The 16,634-nt window shown below is 43.1% G+C and overlaps 1 protein-coding gene across 1 annotated transcript; it reads right to left on the reverse strand.

The window, feature by feature from the left end:
* Positions 1-8,081: 8,081 nt before the first annotated feature.
* Positions 8,082-16,633, reverse strand: TSN (translin; the record flags this gene model as incomplete). Its single annotated transcript, XM_026082193.1, has 5 exons — positions 8,082-9,795; positions 10,171-10,250; positions 10,943-11,058; positions 11,906-12,002; positions 16,546-16,633. Coding segments are annotated over 5 exons (618 nt in total), but the record flags the coding sequence as incomplete, so codon positions are not given.
* Between the last annotated feature and the right edge of the window lies 1 nt (position 16,634).

Below are 16,634 nucleotides of genomic sequence, written 5' to 3' on the forward strand. Positions count from 1 at the left end.
GCATGCTCACAGCAAACAAAAAAAGCAGACAAGAATAAGTGGAGTTCTTGCTCTCTCACACATACACTCCAAATGTGTCTAGAACCCTGGGGAAGAGCAGTATCCCTCCACTTAGTCTGTTATTTAACTGACTTAGGGACTGGAACATAACGCTGCATCTGAAATATTCCAGAACTGTATGTAAATATAGCTCTGCTACCACTAATAGTGAACTTAAAAGTCTGTGATTATTTAAAAGATGTAATCTAGTGTATTTCAAAATTTAATGGAAAGGAGCAATTTACATTGTACTGTAGATTAACATAAAAGGTTTTAATAATTATGTTTCAATGACTCTAGGTGGGTATTTTTTGATATTTGGGTTCATTTGTTTTCTGGAATTGGTATTTCATTTGGTGCGGATAGCATTCAGGTGAGCTATGTGCCTATGTGCATTCTTTGGACCCCTGAAAAAAATTCAGAAGCTAGTGCTAATGAAAGTGGGAGAACGGTACAGCTGTGCTTCTCTAATTATTACTAGGCAACAACGGACTGGCACAAACTCTTAGGCTTTGGACGCAGTCCTGACGGGGCAGTTCAGTCCCCAAGACGCCAGAAGCGAAGGCTGCAGCGGGGGCACCAAGCACCCCCTGTAAGGCCTGCCCTCTCCCAGTTCCTCAGCGTGGAAATTGCTTGAAGCTGAACAATGGTAAAAAGGCAAGAGAAGGTTTTAACCTTTCCAGCCTGACATTACCACCGACTGTGGCCTTGTGATTACAAGATCAGCAAAATGTCATGCTGCAACTTATACAGCAAAGGCCAGATTATAACTCCAGAGGCTAAATTAAAGGAGCCTGAATTTTGGACAGGGGATCTCGGAGAGCAGTCCATAAATGTTTTTCTTTCAGATCCATACAGCAAAGACAAAGCCAATCAATATTATTTACTGTCAACAAAATATTCCTGCTACAGGCATTCATTTTACAGGAATATCCAAGCAAGGAAACATATATTTGTCCAGAAGTCAACTAACATTAACAAACCCACAAATTAAGGTAGAGAAGGGCTACCTCCATGCAGGTAACTCTAGTCTTGTAAAGTCACCTCCGACGCAATGCCCAAGCAGGCCTCCAAACCATATCCAGTTCTTTGTCCTTCTACCACAGCTGCTGCTGCCTGTTACACTACTCTGGACACTGAGGCAGAAACCAACAGCGAAACATGCGCTTACAGGCTGTATTTTCTCTTTATCCACCCTGTCTAATGTTTTACTGTTTTATTTTGTCCTTGAGGAAATTGCATTTTTTGTATCATCTGTAGACTTTACATAGACGTACCCAAGATGTATAGAAGTGTGTTCTGTTTTTAGCTATGCCTTTTAGCTCTGCTCTCATGGCACAGTGCACTCTGCTTGTACTTACAGCAGAGAGCTTCCTTGCATGGATTTCTCCTTTCTTGCCTCCAACTTAGCACTTACAATGTAAGATTTTTCYATCTCTCTGATGTCATTAGTTTCACACTTCTTTAATAAGGTACTGCTTTCCAGAGCAGCCTTGTGAAGTCCTTAGCCACGCTGAACATTATAGCAAGCAGGTTCACTCTTTCCTTGTCCTCAGGAAGAGGCTTACAAAGAGCCCTGCTGTCAGCAGAGAGGAAGCACTYCTGCTACCCACTGAACGATTAACAAATTGGGTTGTTCTGACCTGTTTAGATCAGAACATTGCACCCAGAAATAGCRTCTGATGGAATTAGACCCCTGTCTTATGGGCGTTTAGATAGCTCTGATTCATTTCCTAACTTATTCTGCAGTCAGTGGCCTGATTCTGAAGGTTATGGAATACAGAATATATTAAAAATGAAGTATTTTCAGTGACTCAGTGAAAATGTGAGGCTGTGCACCTATTCCCCATCCTTAGAGCAGCAAGCTCATCTCTCTGGCGCTGTCAACCCTCACCACCTGCAGCCACGGGGCCCTTTCTGCAGACCTAGGAGAGCTGAGGAAAGGAGGAGGCGGTTGTGTCCTCCCAGATGAGAGCTGGGCCTGCGCAGCGCTTTCTGCTGCCCCTTGAGACACCAACACACCCTTCCTCTGGGGGACTATTCAAGGGACGATGAGATTCTTCAAGTCAAGGCTATCACAGAAAGAAAAATGCCTGGATATGGGAACGAAAGAAAAGGGAAATCCAGTGGTAAGCACTGTCCTTAATCCTCTGCCCCAATAGCATAGGAAAACTTGCACTTGCCCTTTTGAGCTGAATAGTGCAGGGAGCCAGATGAATTTGGGTGGCAGCACGCTGCTGAGCACTGTCGTGAGTAATAGCTGGCAAAGTGCCTGTCGGGGCAGTAGCTCGACTTCCTCAAGTGAACTGGAATTCCCTTCTGCTATTTCTACTCGAGGTAGGCAACAATTTCTTCCCCAAAATACGCACTGAACAGCCACTGAATAGCACATGGCTTTGCTTTTATAGTTTGCTGTTTGTTTATTTTTCAAGTAAATTGATGCCTAAGCAGAGCAGCTGCTGGAGAAAGATGCTCTGATACTCTTGTAACAGGTCTGCATCTAACAGACTTCAAGCCTCGTTCACATTACAAACAAAAAGCAACAGCTTGCAGCACATTTTCTCTTCCATGACCAAAATGGTGCAGCTACCATCCCTTCATTACCTCCAATAGCATTTATATTACAAGAAGACATAAGTACAGTAAGCCTAATAGCTTAATTTTGATGAGTGGCTTTCACAGGAAGCAGTAGCTTCCAGAAAGTTTTCAAGTATTTTTCCAGTGCAGTGATTTTCTCCACAGCAATCAAAACCAGCCATGAACTGTTTGAACAGTCACATCTTTAAATCAAGGTACCTTGAGTCACCCTGGCTGTTAAAAAAGGCTAGAGCAGAAAAGCCTCTTACGTTATACGTAAGCAGTCTGAATTTTAATATCAATCTTGTGTTTGTATAACTACTCAATTTTTCAGACTCAGGGTTTTTCTAGGTATCACAGGAAACACCTGCCAGCCAGGTTCCTAGTAAACACAGCCAATTTCCTCTGAACCAGACTAACTCTTGGAAAAGCAGGTCCATAAATAATCACCCCGTGTTAAGTTACGAGCAGGACGTGTACTTGGTGCTGTAGCCCTGTCCTAAAAAGCCTGCGGTCAGGGAACGTGACAAGCTCTTTGATCCTGGACAGCCTGCTATGATAAGCAACAGACTGATTGTGGAACCTGTCAAACTGGACAGAGGTTATGTTTTGAATGGTATTTATCTTTTGTGTATCTGGTGTGTACTCAGCTGCTCGCCTGCTTTTAAATTACAGGTGTTGAAAGGGAGCACGAGCGCAGAACAATGTTTCTGGCCCTGCGAGAGCTCGTGCTGCGGGCTGAGCCTGCACAGGAAGGGTGATGGGTGTTTCTCAGCCCAATGAGCAATGCAGTAGGTTTCCACGATCCCCAGGTACCTTTCTGAATCTGGATGATCCCTCTCCTGGGAAGCGTCAGGTCTTTTGGTATCACAGGCACACATCTGATTTGGCAGCCCTGGAGATTAGTTGTGCTGTATTTTTCCATTTCTGATTAACAGACCTGACACAATGCTGTTATAACTCGTGATACTCAGCAACAGGGTCATCTACAGGCCAAGAAAGTATTTGTTCTAAACTGGCCTTCTCTGTAATATTTTTATGCCTCTCAGAAGTCATAAATGATGATACTAAAATTACTTTTCAAGAATCCTTCCAACTGATCTTATCCTGCTAGTATAAGCAGGCCAGAAGCAGGACATACCCTGTTTGGAAGTACCATGTTGGGAGAAAAAAAAAGAGAGAGTCAGACTATCCCCACTGATTTATCAAAATTCATAAATGACCTTTAACAGCAATTTAAGATCAGTCCTACTGGTGACTTACTAGAGGGGAAAAAAAAAAAGTCTTTCCTACAGATCATGCAGTTTTGCGGCGATATTGAGAGAGATGGCCCTAGGGCAGATAGAAAGGCTTGCTACATCCCCATGGGATTCTCTCTGCAGGAGGGTGCCAGGAGTACACCCATGTGGGGCGAAGAGGCATCCAACTTGCGTGCCAGAGGAATGTTAGGTTTGGCTAGAAAATTCAGATCCAATTCTGGACAAAGATACGGAATTGGCACTTAGAGGTGATCATTTTGATAAGTCAGGGTCTAGGGCCAAATTTGATCAGGTTTGCACTGTCAAAACTACCCGGGCTAAATCCTCACGCACACGAGTATCACCTTTGAGTCACCTTCTGTCACTACATTAGAATATGGCTGAGTTAAATGTCATACCGATCAGGCAGACAAAAGAACAGTGCCGTTTCTCACACATGCTGCTGCAGAATATGGATTTGATTGGAGACAGCTACAGGTGATTAAGAAATCAAAGATTTGAGAGTAACACTGCACAGTTTTAAAACTTCTGGCAAGCCCCAAGGGCACTCATTAAATAAAAAAAGCAAGACTTCTCCCTCAGGAAGTTGAAGGTAGTTCCATATCGGAAACCTTTCTATAATATGAATGGAAAACTTGAGCAATAGGGACGCAAAGAGTCTCCATCAACAGGGAGTGAAGAATCCTAACAAGGAATCAAAAGCTAGTCCAATCAAAAGATAATTTGCAATTCTCCAGCTCAAGTCTCACCCCAGTGGTATCTTCTCCAGCCTGGGCTTTGCATCTCKGAGAAAAGTCCTCAACTGAAGGTGAAGAGACCCAGATTGCAAGACAGCTCTCTCCTAGGAAAAGGTGGGCTGTGTAAGAGCAGGCAAAGGAATAATTTTTCAATGGCAGTTGGGCACCAGGTGTTGGTTTTGAACCATTCCCTCCTAGTGCAGGGAAAATCCCTTGCAGCACCCATGCCCACGTCAGTGTCCTTGGGAGGACTAGCATTGAAGGACTGTCCAGGCACAGAGGGGAGGGCTGGCAAGTGAGAAAGGGAAGCCTGGATGTCACAAGAAAATTCACAGAGCAGRTCCCATAACTGATGCTTGGGGTAACCAAGACACTGCAAAGAGCACAAGGCCTTTATAGCCTGAGRTTGTTTCACAGTGGCTGAAATCTGAGGCTTTTTCTTCCCTTTAGCCTTTCCACAGCCTCTGTAAAGCCTTCAGCAGGCAGCGGTGGTCAGACTTCATGGAAACCTGTGAGAGTTGTGCAAGGCCCCAGTGCAGTCCCAGAGAAGGCCAGAGAGCTCTCCCTAACAGGACAGGAGCCAGCAGGCTTTGGGGAGCAGGAAGCAYGCTTGCAGAGCTCACAGGCTCTTTCATTTTCCCAACAGAAGCAGCAGGTTAGATGTTTGTACAGGTAAACAAGAATTCAGACAAGGAGCAGATTCCCCCTTGTTTCAAGAAAGGATTGGTTTTAGGACAATCATTTTCCCCTCAGGCAGGACAATCCTCCAGGCTTCCAAAGACAGCTAACCAGAACAAGCCGGAAGTGCAACAGTTTGGAGTGTCAAGGAACAGACAGGCAGAGAAGCCAGCAATGAGACACCTGTCTTCAAATAATTCATGCCTGACCCATGTTCAGGAGATACTACAATGTAAACCGGATCATTCCTTTCAAAATCAAACACTTGCTTACGGACACACCATAAATTCAACAGGATGGTCAGTTCTCTGAATAGCTCTTACACTTCAGTACCTTGTTACACCGCAGTATCCATCAACAGACAGTACTTTAATGAGGGAAGGTGGACTGCTGATGAGTAACGGGCATCAGCAGCCACATGCAGACCCCAGGAGTCATCCATGTTTACTTCCTGCTCTTGTTAATTGCCTTGGTGCATAATGACCTTCCCAGCTGAAAGGTGTGAGTGATGCTCTAGAGCATAGGAGTCATCACCTTGCAGTAAAAGGAAGGCAGGTTATCTGCCCAGAAAGAACATGCTTGGCAGTCCTAACAGCACTGGAAGCAGTTAAACTATTGCAAGAAAATCAGGCAATTTACCATGTAGTGTTACAGCTCAGTGAACACTTTAAGCTGGCACTGCCTGGAGAGGAAGGAGCCTCCCTCCATGTACTGGCACGGTGCGTGTGGCACTGTGCGATGAACCAGACTGGGAACAAACCCATCTGAAAAATAAAGATCATTTCAGCTAGATCAGTTCTTTGATCCAGTTTCCTGCACAAAGGCTTGTGCTGGCACCAGAAAGGGGCAGTCTGGAGGTGATAACATGCCCTTTAGCAAGTGCCAGCTTAAAGAGTTCGCTGGAGTAGGGCTGCAGTTTATCAATTCTAGTAGACAGAGTCCAGTTAAACAACAAGCCTCAAAGTCTACACTGCATCCTGTGCTATGGAGCTCTGTTCACCCCTATTTCCTCAATGGTTTCAGGTCAGCACTTCCACTGATCTGCAGCGGTGGAACATACAGTGCTATAAATAAAGAACAGTTAATCAACTATTTAAGGGCCCTTTTTACTGAAGCAAAGAAAACGCACAGAAATGACGTCAAGATGGGGGGAAAAAAACAGCGAGTACAAAGATGACCCAGAAGAGCGCTCCTGGCACACACTTCAGGCTGAAGTGCTTCAGAGAATAGCTATGCTGGCCATTGAGTCAGACTTTCCGGTGCTCCTGCACTGACTCACCCTGCTCCCAGCCACCGGCGTGCGCTGCACAGATCATTCAATACCAAGCAGGGGTCATTTCTTCAGAGGTTCAAATGCATCTGACCCATTATGAGCAACCCTCACCCCACAAAGCTTCTGCAGTCTTTAGAGCCCTGTCTCCCATCCCATTCCCCACTGGCTAACCTGCTTCAACTATTCCTGCAAAGGAGAAGTCAGAAGAGACACGTGCTTCCCCTACTTGAGTCTTTCTGGGACTTTCCTTCTTTCCTCTGCTTCCAGCTCTGGGACAGAAACACACCTTATGATTTAGGACCAAACAGAGTAATATACGGTTCCACAACCGAGGCCATGAGGTACCACAGGCCATTTCTGTCCAGAAGCTGCAAAAAGAGAAACGTGTTTTCCCAGCTTTCCCTGCTGTAGCCTAGGCAGAAAGTTTGGTGCTCCCTTTTCCCTTCCCCAGACCTGACTTGGGAACACAGTATGCAGCCTTTCTCTTGCAAATAATACTTTTCCAGAGGAATACGCTAGGCTGTCCCAAAACTTAGGAACAGGAAAGAAGAAGGTCTTTGCTAAACATCATCCAGGAACACAATACTGGAACGTATCCTTGGGCACTTGTTCTTCACAGAGCCTTGGACAGAAGGATGCCACAACTTGCGAACCTCCCAAGTAAGAAACTTGCTCTTCCGGTTGGTCCACCCACAGTAGCCACACTTCTACATCTGCAGCAAAGCTGTGTTTGGCACACGGGATCCCATGTCAGGAAGGAGACCTGCCGCATGACCCAGGGCAACCAGAACACCTGGGACACAAGCTGGCCCAAAGCCTCAGCAGACGTCTCCCCTGCAACCAGAGACCTGCCCTGCCAGACAGCCCGACCTCCCAGTCCTGCGTGGCAGGAGCCCTCTAACCTGAGACGTGAAACGGATGCTCAGGAAACCTCTGTCTAATTCCCCTCTCCCACACATTTCCTTTGTGACCTTGGCCAGCAAGGCCAAGTCTTGGAGCCTTTGAGTGTTGCTTTGCGAGTCTCTGGCTTCAGCAGTAAAACCGGCTCAAGTTCCCTCCTTCTTCCCACCTCCACAGGGTACGAGTGAAAAGAAGCAAACAGTGGCATAGGGTAAGAACAAAGAGCTGCTTTTAAAGCTGGCCTCACCGGCAGTTATACCCTCATTTCCTTCAGCTGTGAAAAGAGGGTATTAGTATCTCCCTGTGTTATGTGACAGAAGATACGAAGGACAAACATTAAATAGTATGAGCTGCTCAGATGTCAAGAGAGCAACAGCTATCTGGAGACCTCTGCAGATGAACCTTGCCACATCATGGATGTGGTAATAATAAACTCTCTTCCAAAGCTCTCCTGTTTAACTTGGTGAAATAAGCCAGAGTTAAAAAATAATCTTAAAAAATTCTACGAAATCTGTTTGCAGCTTGACTTATGCTCCAGTTGCCAGCTGATACGAATGCTCCATTTAACAGCTTGTAAGTGAGGAATTATATTATAATAATTCAAATACAGTTGAGGACTCAATTTGAATTATGGTATTTCAGATTAGGCTCCCAAGAAGGGAAACAAATAACAACAACAAATAATCACATGACAGGCAGAGTTACCAAATGGCCAAAAACACAGAACAGTTTTTATTGGCCAAAGTAACCAAGAAACCATTTTCTTCTAATAAAAAAAATACTAACTGAAACAATGGGAAATCTTTGCCAACAAAATGAAACACAAACAAACTCCACATAACTTTGATTGTTCATATTCATCCTTTAGAAATATTCCTCCTCCCAAAGTTAGTTTTTCTTCTTAATCCTATGGAACCACAAAGTGGTAAAAGAATGGAAAAATTCAAAAACAAAAAGTCATTTAGGACACGAGAACAAACATACTGGGAGGTATGAATCTGTCCATTTACACAAATGGAAGAGTCTGTTGGTGTTTGAAAAAATATTACATGCAAACTATCTAAAACTAAGTTTCCCATTTTCTGAAGATACAAACATTTTATTACATGAACTATCTTTTTTTTTTAATCCCAGGAAACAGGTGAAGTTGTGGTCTATTTAGGTTTTCAGAACTCAAACACTACCTGCAGTTTATCAGTTAACACTTCTCTATTTGGAAGTTGGTTACACAGAGTTCTCAAGGTAAATGATCATTCTGAAATTCAACATTTACTCATGTCAGTAAAACAAATGCCAACCAGTGAAAGCAGATGTTTGAGAAAACCCTGCTCTCCCTGGTAACAGAACTCTCATTCAAAGGGTAAAAAAAAGGGAAAAAAAAAAAAAAAAGAAAGAAAGAGAGAGAGAGAGGTGTGTGTGTGTATATAAATATATATATATATTTTATATATATATATATATATATGCATGCCTGGGTGCAATATGCCAGTTCCAATGGAGAAAATCTCAGGAATTTGCTCATTAATTTCTCAAATAAGGGGGTTTTGATACATTAACTGAAACCATTTTAAAAGATCTGGGTAATAAACAGCTACGCAAATCTCTTCCATTCAACTTATTAAAGTAGGTGAAAATTTAAGAAAAAAGGCAAAAAATAATCAGTGTCTTAAGAAAATGTATAGGTATTTACACACTGTGTTTCTTAAAATATCACGTGTATTTGCACACACCTTTAAAGGTGTGTGAGCAGAAACAGCTGAAGCACATCACTGCCAGAGCAGTGAAGCAGCACTATGGAACTAATGAGAATTTCAGCTTATGAGAGTTACTGACAGCTATTGCTGCTGTGCACAGAACAGCAAYGTGGGTTTTGACAGAGGAATTTCACTAGAAACAGAGAGCCTGCTGCCCTAACCTAGGCATGATTTTACAAAACATTTTGAGACCTAACACCCGTACTACACATTTTGTAAGAAAATAGAGAGCAGCTTTCAGCTGCAGTTCTTCTAAACTACTGCAGGAGGGCTTCGCTAACATGCCTCCTGAATTGGCAACCATCTGAGGTAATCAATGATGCCATTAAAACAAGCATCCTTCATTTCTCGCCACCAACACCACCTGTTGCCTCCTTATTGAGTCCTCTGATCGACAAGTCATAAACCACTTCCTCAATCTTCTTGACATCGTACTTCAGGCCATCGTAACGTTTCCTCAGGGAGTCGTTTTTCAGGTTGAGGAGACGGAAGCCAGAATCCAGCTCGTTGATAAAAGTTGAGATGCGGAGAGGGCGAGAATAGTCCCCCGCTGTGACACTGTTCACTGCCAGTCTGGCCTACAGGAGGAAGATGCACAGGACAGCACAGGAGAACATCAGCAGAGGAATCCACCCAAATCACATCAGTATCCACATCGGTTACTTTACAAAACGAAGCAGTATTGTCCCAGGCAGTCAGGCTAAATATACTCAGATCTATCTTTTTGTTCACCAGAGCCCTGGATTTTCAGTGAAGTGACTGGTTTAAATCTTAGAATATCAATGAGGAAAGAGTCTAACATCACAGGGGGGCAAGGGCAGTTTGCCAGAAGTTAAGACCCAAGCACAACACACTATAACTTCCAGGAACAACTTGGGGAAATTAGGAAATGCACTACTTGCTGTTTATTTAGGTCAGATTCGTCCAGATATATGCACAAACAGCTTCCTTACCAGCTCACTGGCAAGAGTTAATACACCAGAAAGATAGTCTTCTATGTCCAGGTGAAAGCCTCTCTCTCGATCAGCTTCAACTAAGATAAAAAAACAGAGTAGTAATCTAGACTGATACTGTACATGATCAAAAACAGCAGGTTGAAATTGYATTTGTTTACTGTAGCTAATTTGAAATATCAAATTTATGAAATACTATTATAAAAGTCAGCCTTTTCCTGTATGTGATGTAATTACTGTTTCTTCTCAGCGTTTTGATTGAACATCTGATACATCCTCAATTGGACACACAATAGGTTATAACTGATCCAAGAGAGTAATTGAATTTCCATTAATATACAGCAGAGAGGTCTGAAATCCTTTTTAAAAATTATTTTACTGATTTTTTTCAAATTCTTTGCTTTCAGAAGACAGTTTTCTTACAACATGAGAATTAGATCTCTTTTCCCCACCTGTTTAACACTGCAAAAAAAAAAAGGTCAGAAAAATAAGCTGTCACCTTCGTATTATTCTTTTGGAAGATTTAGGCAATTTGAATAAATAATCTTCATTCATGAAGAACTCTGATAATACTTTTGTTTTAGAAGGTGGAAATCAGAAAACATGATATAAACAATTTTTTGTTATTATTATATAATGAAATCAAATACTAGATAAATTTTACAAACTATTTCTTGGGAAGAGATAAAGTTCTGCTATTTCCCTGCACCTTGCAGTGACAACATCTAAAGACTTTGCAAGCTTTTTCCTTTGAGTTACAAAATTAACTTACTCCCAAGTATTTCTGCAACAGCTTCTCGGGTCACTAACGTTTCTGTCTCCAAGTAGACAACAAATGCTGCCAGAAACACCAGCCGCTGTAGCACAAACCTCCAGTGCTCATGAAATCTGTTGAAGAAAACACCAAATCAAGGTAAAAATAAGTAACATTTGCTACTGGAGATTTAAGCCAAAAGCATTTTAAATATCTACAGTACACATTACGTTTTGCACCTTTACTTTACACATAGAACCTTGCAGTCTTTGTGGTTTATCAAAGCCACACCAGCTTTCCCCTTAAAATAATTTCCTTGGTGCTCCAAAACTTCAGCCCCTAGGATATTATGTTAAACTAGCATTTGCTTGTATCTCACACACACATAGCCAGTTCCCCAAGCTTTTCAGGTTGTCAGGCCCACGAAACAAGACAATCAGCACCTTCCCACCCATCTCCTGCCAGCAGATTACAGCTGACAAGATTCTCATTCTTTGAAATGTTCCTGCTAGACACTGTCCCCTTCCGGCAGCAAGCAAAATACAAAGATGACAACTTCATTTAGAATCCACAGTATCAAACAGCCATCTGATGACAGATCTAGGGCTCTGTTTTCAGAAATCCTAACAACTTAATTGAAATTAATGGAACAGAAGAATGCTCTGCTCTCAGAAACAAGGGCTGCTCCAATAGAACACCAGTTTCTTAAAGTTTAATTTTATTTTTTTAAGTTTCTAGGAAAAGAATTAAATACTAGACATTTTTAGTGAAAAATTAAAAATAAAGAGTTTGAGCAAAAACATTTTCAAAGTGTGCTGATAAAAAGTCACACTTTGTAACCAATGGTTACTTTTTGGAACGGAAAGGCCCATGTTTTTAGAACACTGGGCCCATAAACCTTTAAATCACTCTTCCAAAGTTATGCCACCTATGGCCCGGCAAATYTCAAATCCGTGTCTGGCTGTGTGTGGTCCTGCACACCTGTAGTACTGATCAGCAGGAAACTTGGTCTTCAGAGATGCCAGCTGTGTTCTTACTGTACCAAAGTGTTCACGAGCCTTCTGACATTTCTTTGGTACTGAAAAAGAAGCAGCACAACATTCAGTATTTGACAAACAATGGGATTTTGTAAACAAAGCTAAGAGTTTTCTGATGCAGATGGCACTACCTATGCTCCTCTGAACACCTGGCTCCCTTTTGTCCCAGACTGACTTACTGACATACAGTCTTAGTGGTATTCACAGTAACACCACGAGTCACTGGTAGATGAAAAATACTCCGGGGTTTTGGGCTGTCTAATCGGCACTGGTCCTTACCCTTGAACTTGAGATACCATGCCCCAGTGTTATTTAAGAATCACTGCTACATGCACTGATCAGGGCTCCAGATCAGCAAAGAAGAAGGAGAAACAACAAGTAGGGATGCAGAAAGGCTGCAAAAGGCCTTGAGTGTAAGGTCAAATAGGGTATATCTGGTGTAGCAGGGCAGTGATTTTGAAGCTACGGTCTGCAGGTGTCTAAGGGGTTGTGAAAAGTGACTACAAGAAGCAGGTGGAGTGTTAGTAGACCTTGACTCACTATACAGAGCAAATGCCTTCCGCGGTAAATGTTCAAGGACCTGTAAACATAAAACAGTTGAGAACTACAGTAACAGATAACAGGGTGCAAGGGAAGGACTCACCAAGAGAAGCAACATGATTAAAGCAAAACGCTACAAAGCCACTCACGCAGCAGCATTCTGGAGCGGTAAAGGGCTGTTACGTACGGCACTGACAGAAGGAAGAAGACAGCAGAGATCAGGGCCCAAGCTGATGAAAAAGGATGTTTAGAGTTTAGCTGCGTGGCTGGAGTAAAGAGAAAGGGAGGACTAGCTGGGTTTTAGGTGTTACAAAGAGAGAAACAGGATGTTTTAGAGACAGCTTTGATGCAGCAGTTCAGAAGAGACAAAAGCAGCGGCCGGACCACAAGCGATAGGACGGCGCTGTGCGCAGCGGTCACTCCCCACGAAAGCACACACACAAAGCAGCACCACCAGACACCCCATGCAGTCAAACAAAAAGTAACTCTTCTTTCTCTGTTTTAAAGCCTCATAATATTTTTTCTTAACAGGCAGAGTTAGGTTACATGAGGCGCAACATCCCTCCAGGAAGCTGTGTGTTAGTCTCCCTTTCAAGCGATGTGTTCGAAAGAACCGAGTTTTTGCCTGTTCGTTTCACGTTCAGCTCCTGCAGAGAAGCGGTCTCGCCTGCTCACGTACCGCCCACTGCCGCCTCCTGTTCGCTAATAAGAATCACAGCCACGCTGCACCCRCGCTACCACAGCTTGCCAGAACTAATCAGATCAGTGCTTTTTAACTGCAGCCTTCTCAGAAATCCTGGTCACAACCCAAGAAAGGCAGGCGGTCAGCATAACAGCATCTTCATCACCTTGAAGTGTAGAAGCTATGGTTATTTAAACAAGATCCATATAACTGAAATAATCTGAAAGTCATCATGGATGACTTTTATCAAACAACTACCAGCAGTCACTTTTTAAGCATCTGTCTAAAAACTTGTGTTGACTAAGCAAACATCACCCCCAATCAGAAAAAAAGGGGGTTAAAAATGAAAGTCTCAGAAAGTAGAATGTGAAAGTGCTTCATATGGTAGCAAGAGTGAAAGAGATTTAGAAAGCTCACTGAGAACTGCCCTCTGAACACGGTCCTCGAACTGTAAGCTGTCGCGTGGCATTTGGGGACAGAATAAGGAGCACATTTGCACTTTGGCTCCTGTCAAAGGAACCTGTGACAGAAAAGCAATCTTTACTATAAAGTTGCAGACGACAGTGCCTGACGACACACAGACACAAAACAAACTCCCAAGGCAAAGCTATCCTTGTGCCTCCTTGCACATCATCACTGATGTTTTGCTAAACTTAACACAATGTATTTCACAAGCTAAGGGCAAAGTCTATTACTGGGCACATGCAGAGAGGCAGTCGCCATGAAATAGCTGTTGTCTGTGTGTAAGTGGTTGCCCTGCAGTAAAAGAAGTTAGATGAAAAAGTCAATGGAAACAGGGTTAGCCAAGAGGTATTTTAAGCCCCTAGAGAACAGAGGAAAGCCGTTATGCAATATGATCTTTTAAATATTACCCTCTGATACAGCAAAATGCCCTCTATCGAGCTGCCAACTATCTTGTAGCTCTGTTAAGAGAGCTCAAGCTGTCCCTTACCCTTCTCTTTGGTGGGATGGAGAGCTCAGCCTGTTCTAAATCCTTTAACCATTTTCACTGGCTCTCTGTTGCCTSCCTGATTTCTCATTGCTCTACCTCAATTATTGATGCAGGAATTAATCACAAAGGATAGAACAGTAAGCTGCCATAGAAAGACAGGGGTATCCCACTTACGCTGCCACAGGGGAGGAGGCACAATAAGGTATACAATTTCTTTTGGCAGCAGCAGCACCAGTTTAAACCATTCATGGAAATACAGTGCCAATATTATTTACTCCTCTGTCACCTGTGAACTTTTAATAACTGTGTCAATAGTTTTTCTTACATCTTGGAATAAATAAATACAAGGGTGTAAAAAACTTGATGCTGCCAAATTTAACTGTGTTGCAATGAATATTCTCCTCTTTCACAGTTTTAAGAATCATCAGTTATCCCTTTTTGACCCATCAAAAAAGAATCATATGGGTTTTGCACCATTCTAGTTTCTTAATGAAAACATTGTACCAAGTCAGAGGACAAAATGTCATATTAAGCCAAGCAGACATTTAAGTGCACGCACTACACTACAGCACTACAACCATCATCAGGTAAAAGTGTAGTCTAAATACACGTCATCTGACAAGTGCTAGTTTTCCCCTTAAAGATCCTTGTGTTAATTGGTATTAAATTACTCTGCTATYAACCTTGATTAAACAAAACCTCTATCAACTTTTGTTATTTTGCTTGAAATTGATGTCAGACTGACAGGCCTATTATCATATGTTAATTCCCAGCCTGCATTCATCATCTTTGAAATTGCAAAAATTACGAGCTGAGCATTCTTCTTTTTGGTACTGAAACTATTCCACAGGTCTGTTCCCGGACTCTGCAAGATTCAGGACCAGTTCTCTCCTAGAATTAAAAAAGAAATCAACATACACTGAAGCAGATTCAGGTCTCTACTATTCAATACTGGAAAACAACCCCCTAAAGATGATACCTACGCAAAATGATTGTCACAACGTCCATGGTTTTACTCAGCTTGGAAAACCAGAGCATGTTTGTCTAAATTAGCCAATTAGCAGCTCTAATTTTAAGCACTGGCAGATTTCCTAAACAGCTGGAAGTTATACTTGCCAGTGGAGGCTGAGCCTCAGATGTTGCACACTGCTAAACACATAYCTAGTGGTTACCAAACAGGAGACTAGAGAAATCCCAGGCCTCCAGCTCAAGCGCAAAAGTACTGGTGAGTGTCACCAGGCTGAMAACAACCAGACAACACTACAGATGAATAAAACAGGAACTGATGAGGGTTTTCTTTCTTTTATTCACCTTCTGATGGTGGCCTGCCAGATTTCTTCTCTCCCCAAGTCCCTCTCAAGAGTTTCCATAAAATCAGAATGGTTGTTTCTCCTCAGAAGTTCATTGACATGACTGAATGGCTTTTAAATCACATACTTAAATGAGAAACCTGCTTATTCCAGTAGCTTTAGCAGTAACTCTATAAATAGGGGGGACAAGGAAAGCACATTCAACATCCAAGTCTGTAGCTATATTTTCATGCTCTTGAGCAAATGGTTTGGCTCAGAAACATYACCTTGAACGTCCTAAAAATTTTTGGCTCAAAGTAAGGGACCAGGCTAGCTACAACTTGAACCTAAAAAATGACAGCATGATTCCAGTTGTCACTCAAGCATACATCAAGGACTTCTCTTGCTTTACCAGCCTTTGTAGTTTTCCTTTATATTTTGGGAGTCAGGTATTAACTCAAAGCAGAACTTTTTACACACATGTACACGCATGCACACACACACACACACACACACACAGTAAATCTAATACACACCAAATTAAAGATTCACACACTATCCTGCTCGCCTCCCAGAGCATCACAGGCTTTTTGGAGGGTGAAGAGGGGTTGAGAAGGGGAGTACAGATAAAAAGGCCCATGAGGTTATATTACAATTAGCAAGATATAAGAATCTACACGCCTGCCAGTTAGAGGGAAACATATGAGTCAATTCACCAACCCAGAAACTGAACAAGTTACAAGCAGTAACGTACTTCTCCACACTGAGATGGTAGATTTTGGGGGGGTGGGGGGGGAATAGAAGGGGGAGGAATGGTGTTGCCTGAGGTTGAATAGCAGCTTTTCTACTCATCTGGCTTGAAGGCTCCCAGGTGCATCCTCCACAGCAGCCTCTGAGGAATCCACACTGGAGAACGCCTCAGTAGTGTTTACAGGCAACTGGGAATTGGAAAAGCGTGGCGAAGCCCACGTTCCCTGGGTCCCGCGGGGGCTATTCCCAGGAAAGGAGATGCTCAAAGACTAGCGCTCCCCCAAAACTACTTTTCCCCTCTCTGGGAACGAGGCACGCTCTGCTACCGCGTGCTGCAGCGAGGCGGCCCGAGGCGGCTCCGCCGGACTTACTGTCCTGGAAGCCGGCGCCCTGGTGAACGCCCTGCAGCAGCGTGAGGATCTCCCGGGCCGTCTGCTCCAGCGTCTGCACAACCTTCCGG

This window comes from Apteryx rowi, unplaced genomic scaffold, assembly GCF_003343035.1.
Source record: "Apteryx rowi isolate R43461 unplaced genomic scaffold, aptRow1 scaffold_57, whole genome shotgun sequence".
NCBI lineage: Eukaryota > Metazoa > Chordata > Aves > Apterygiformes > Apterygidae > Apteryx > Apteryx rowi.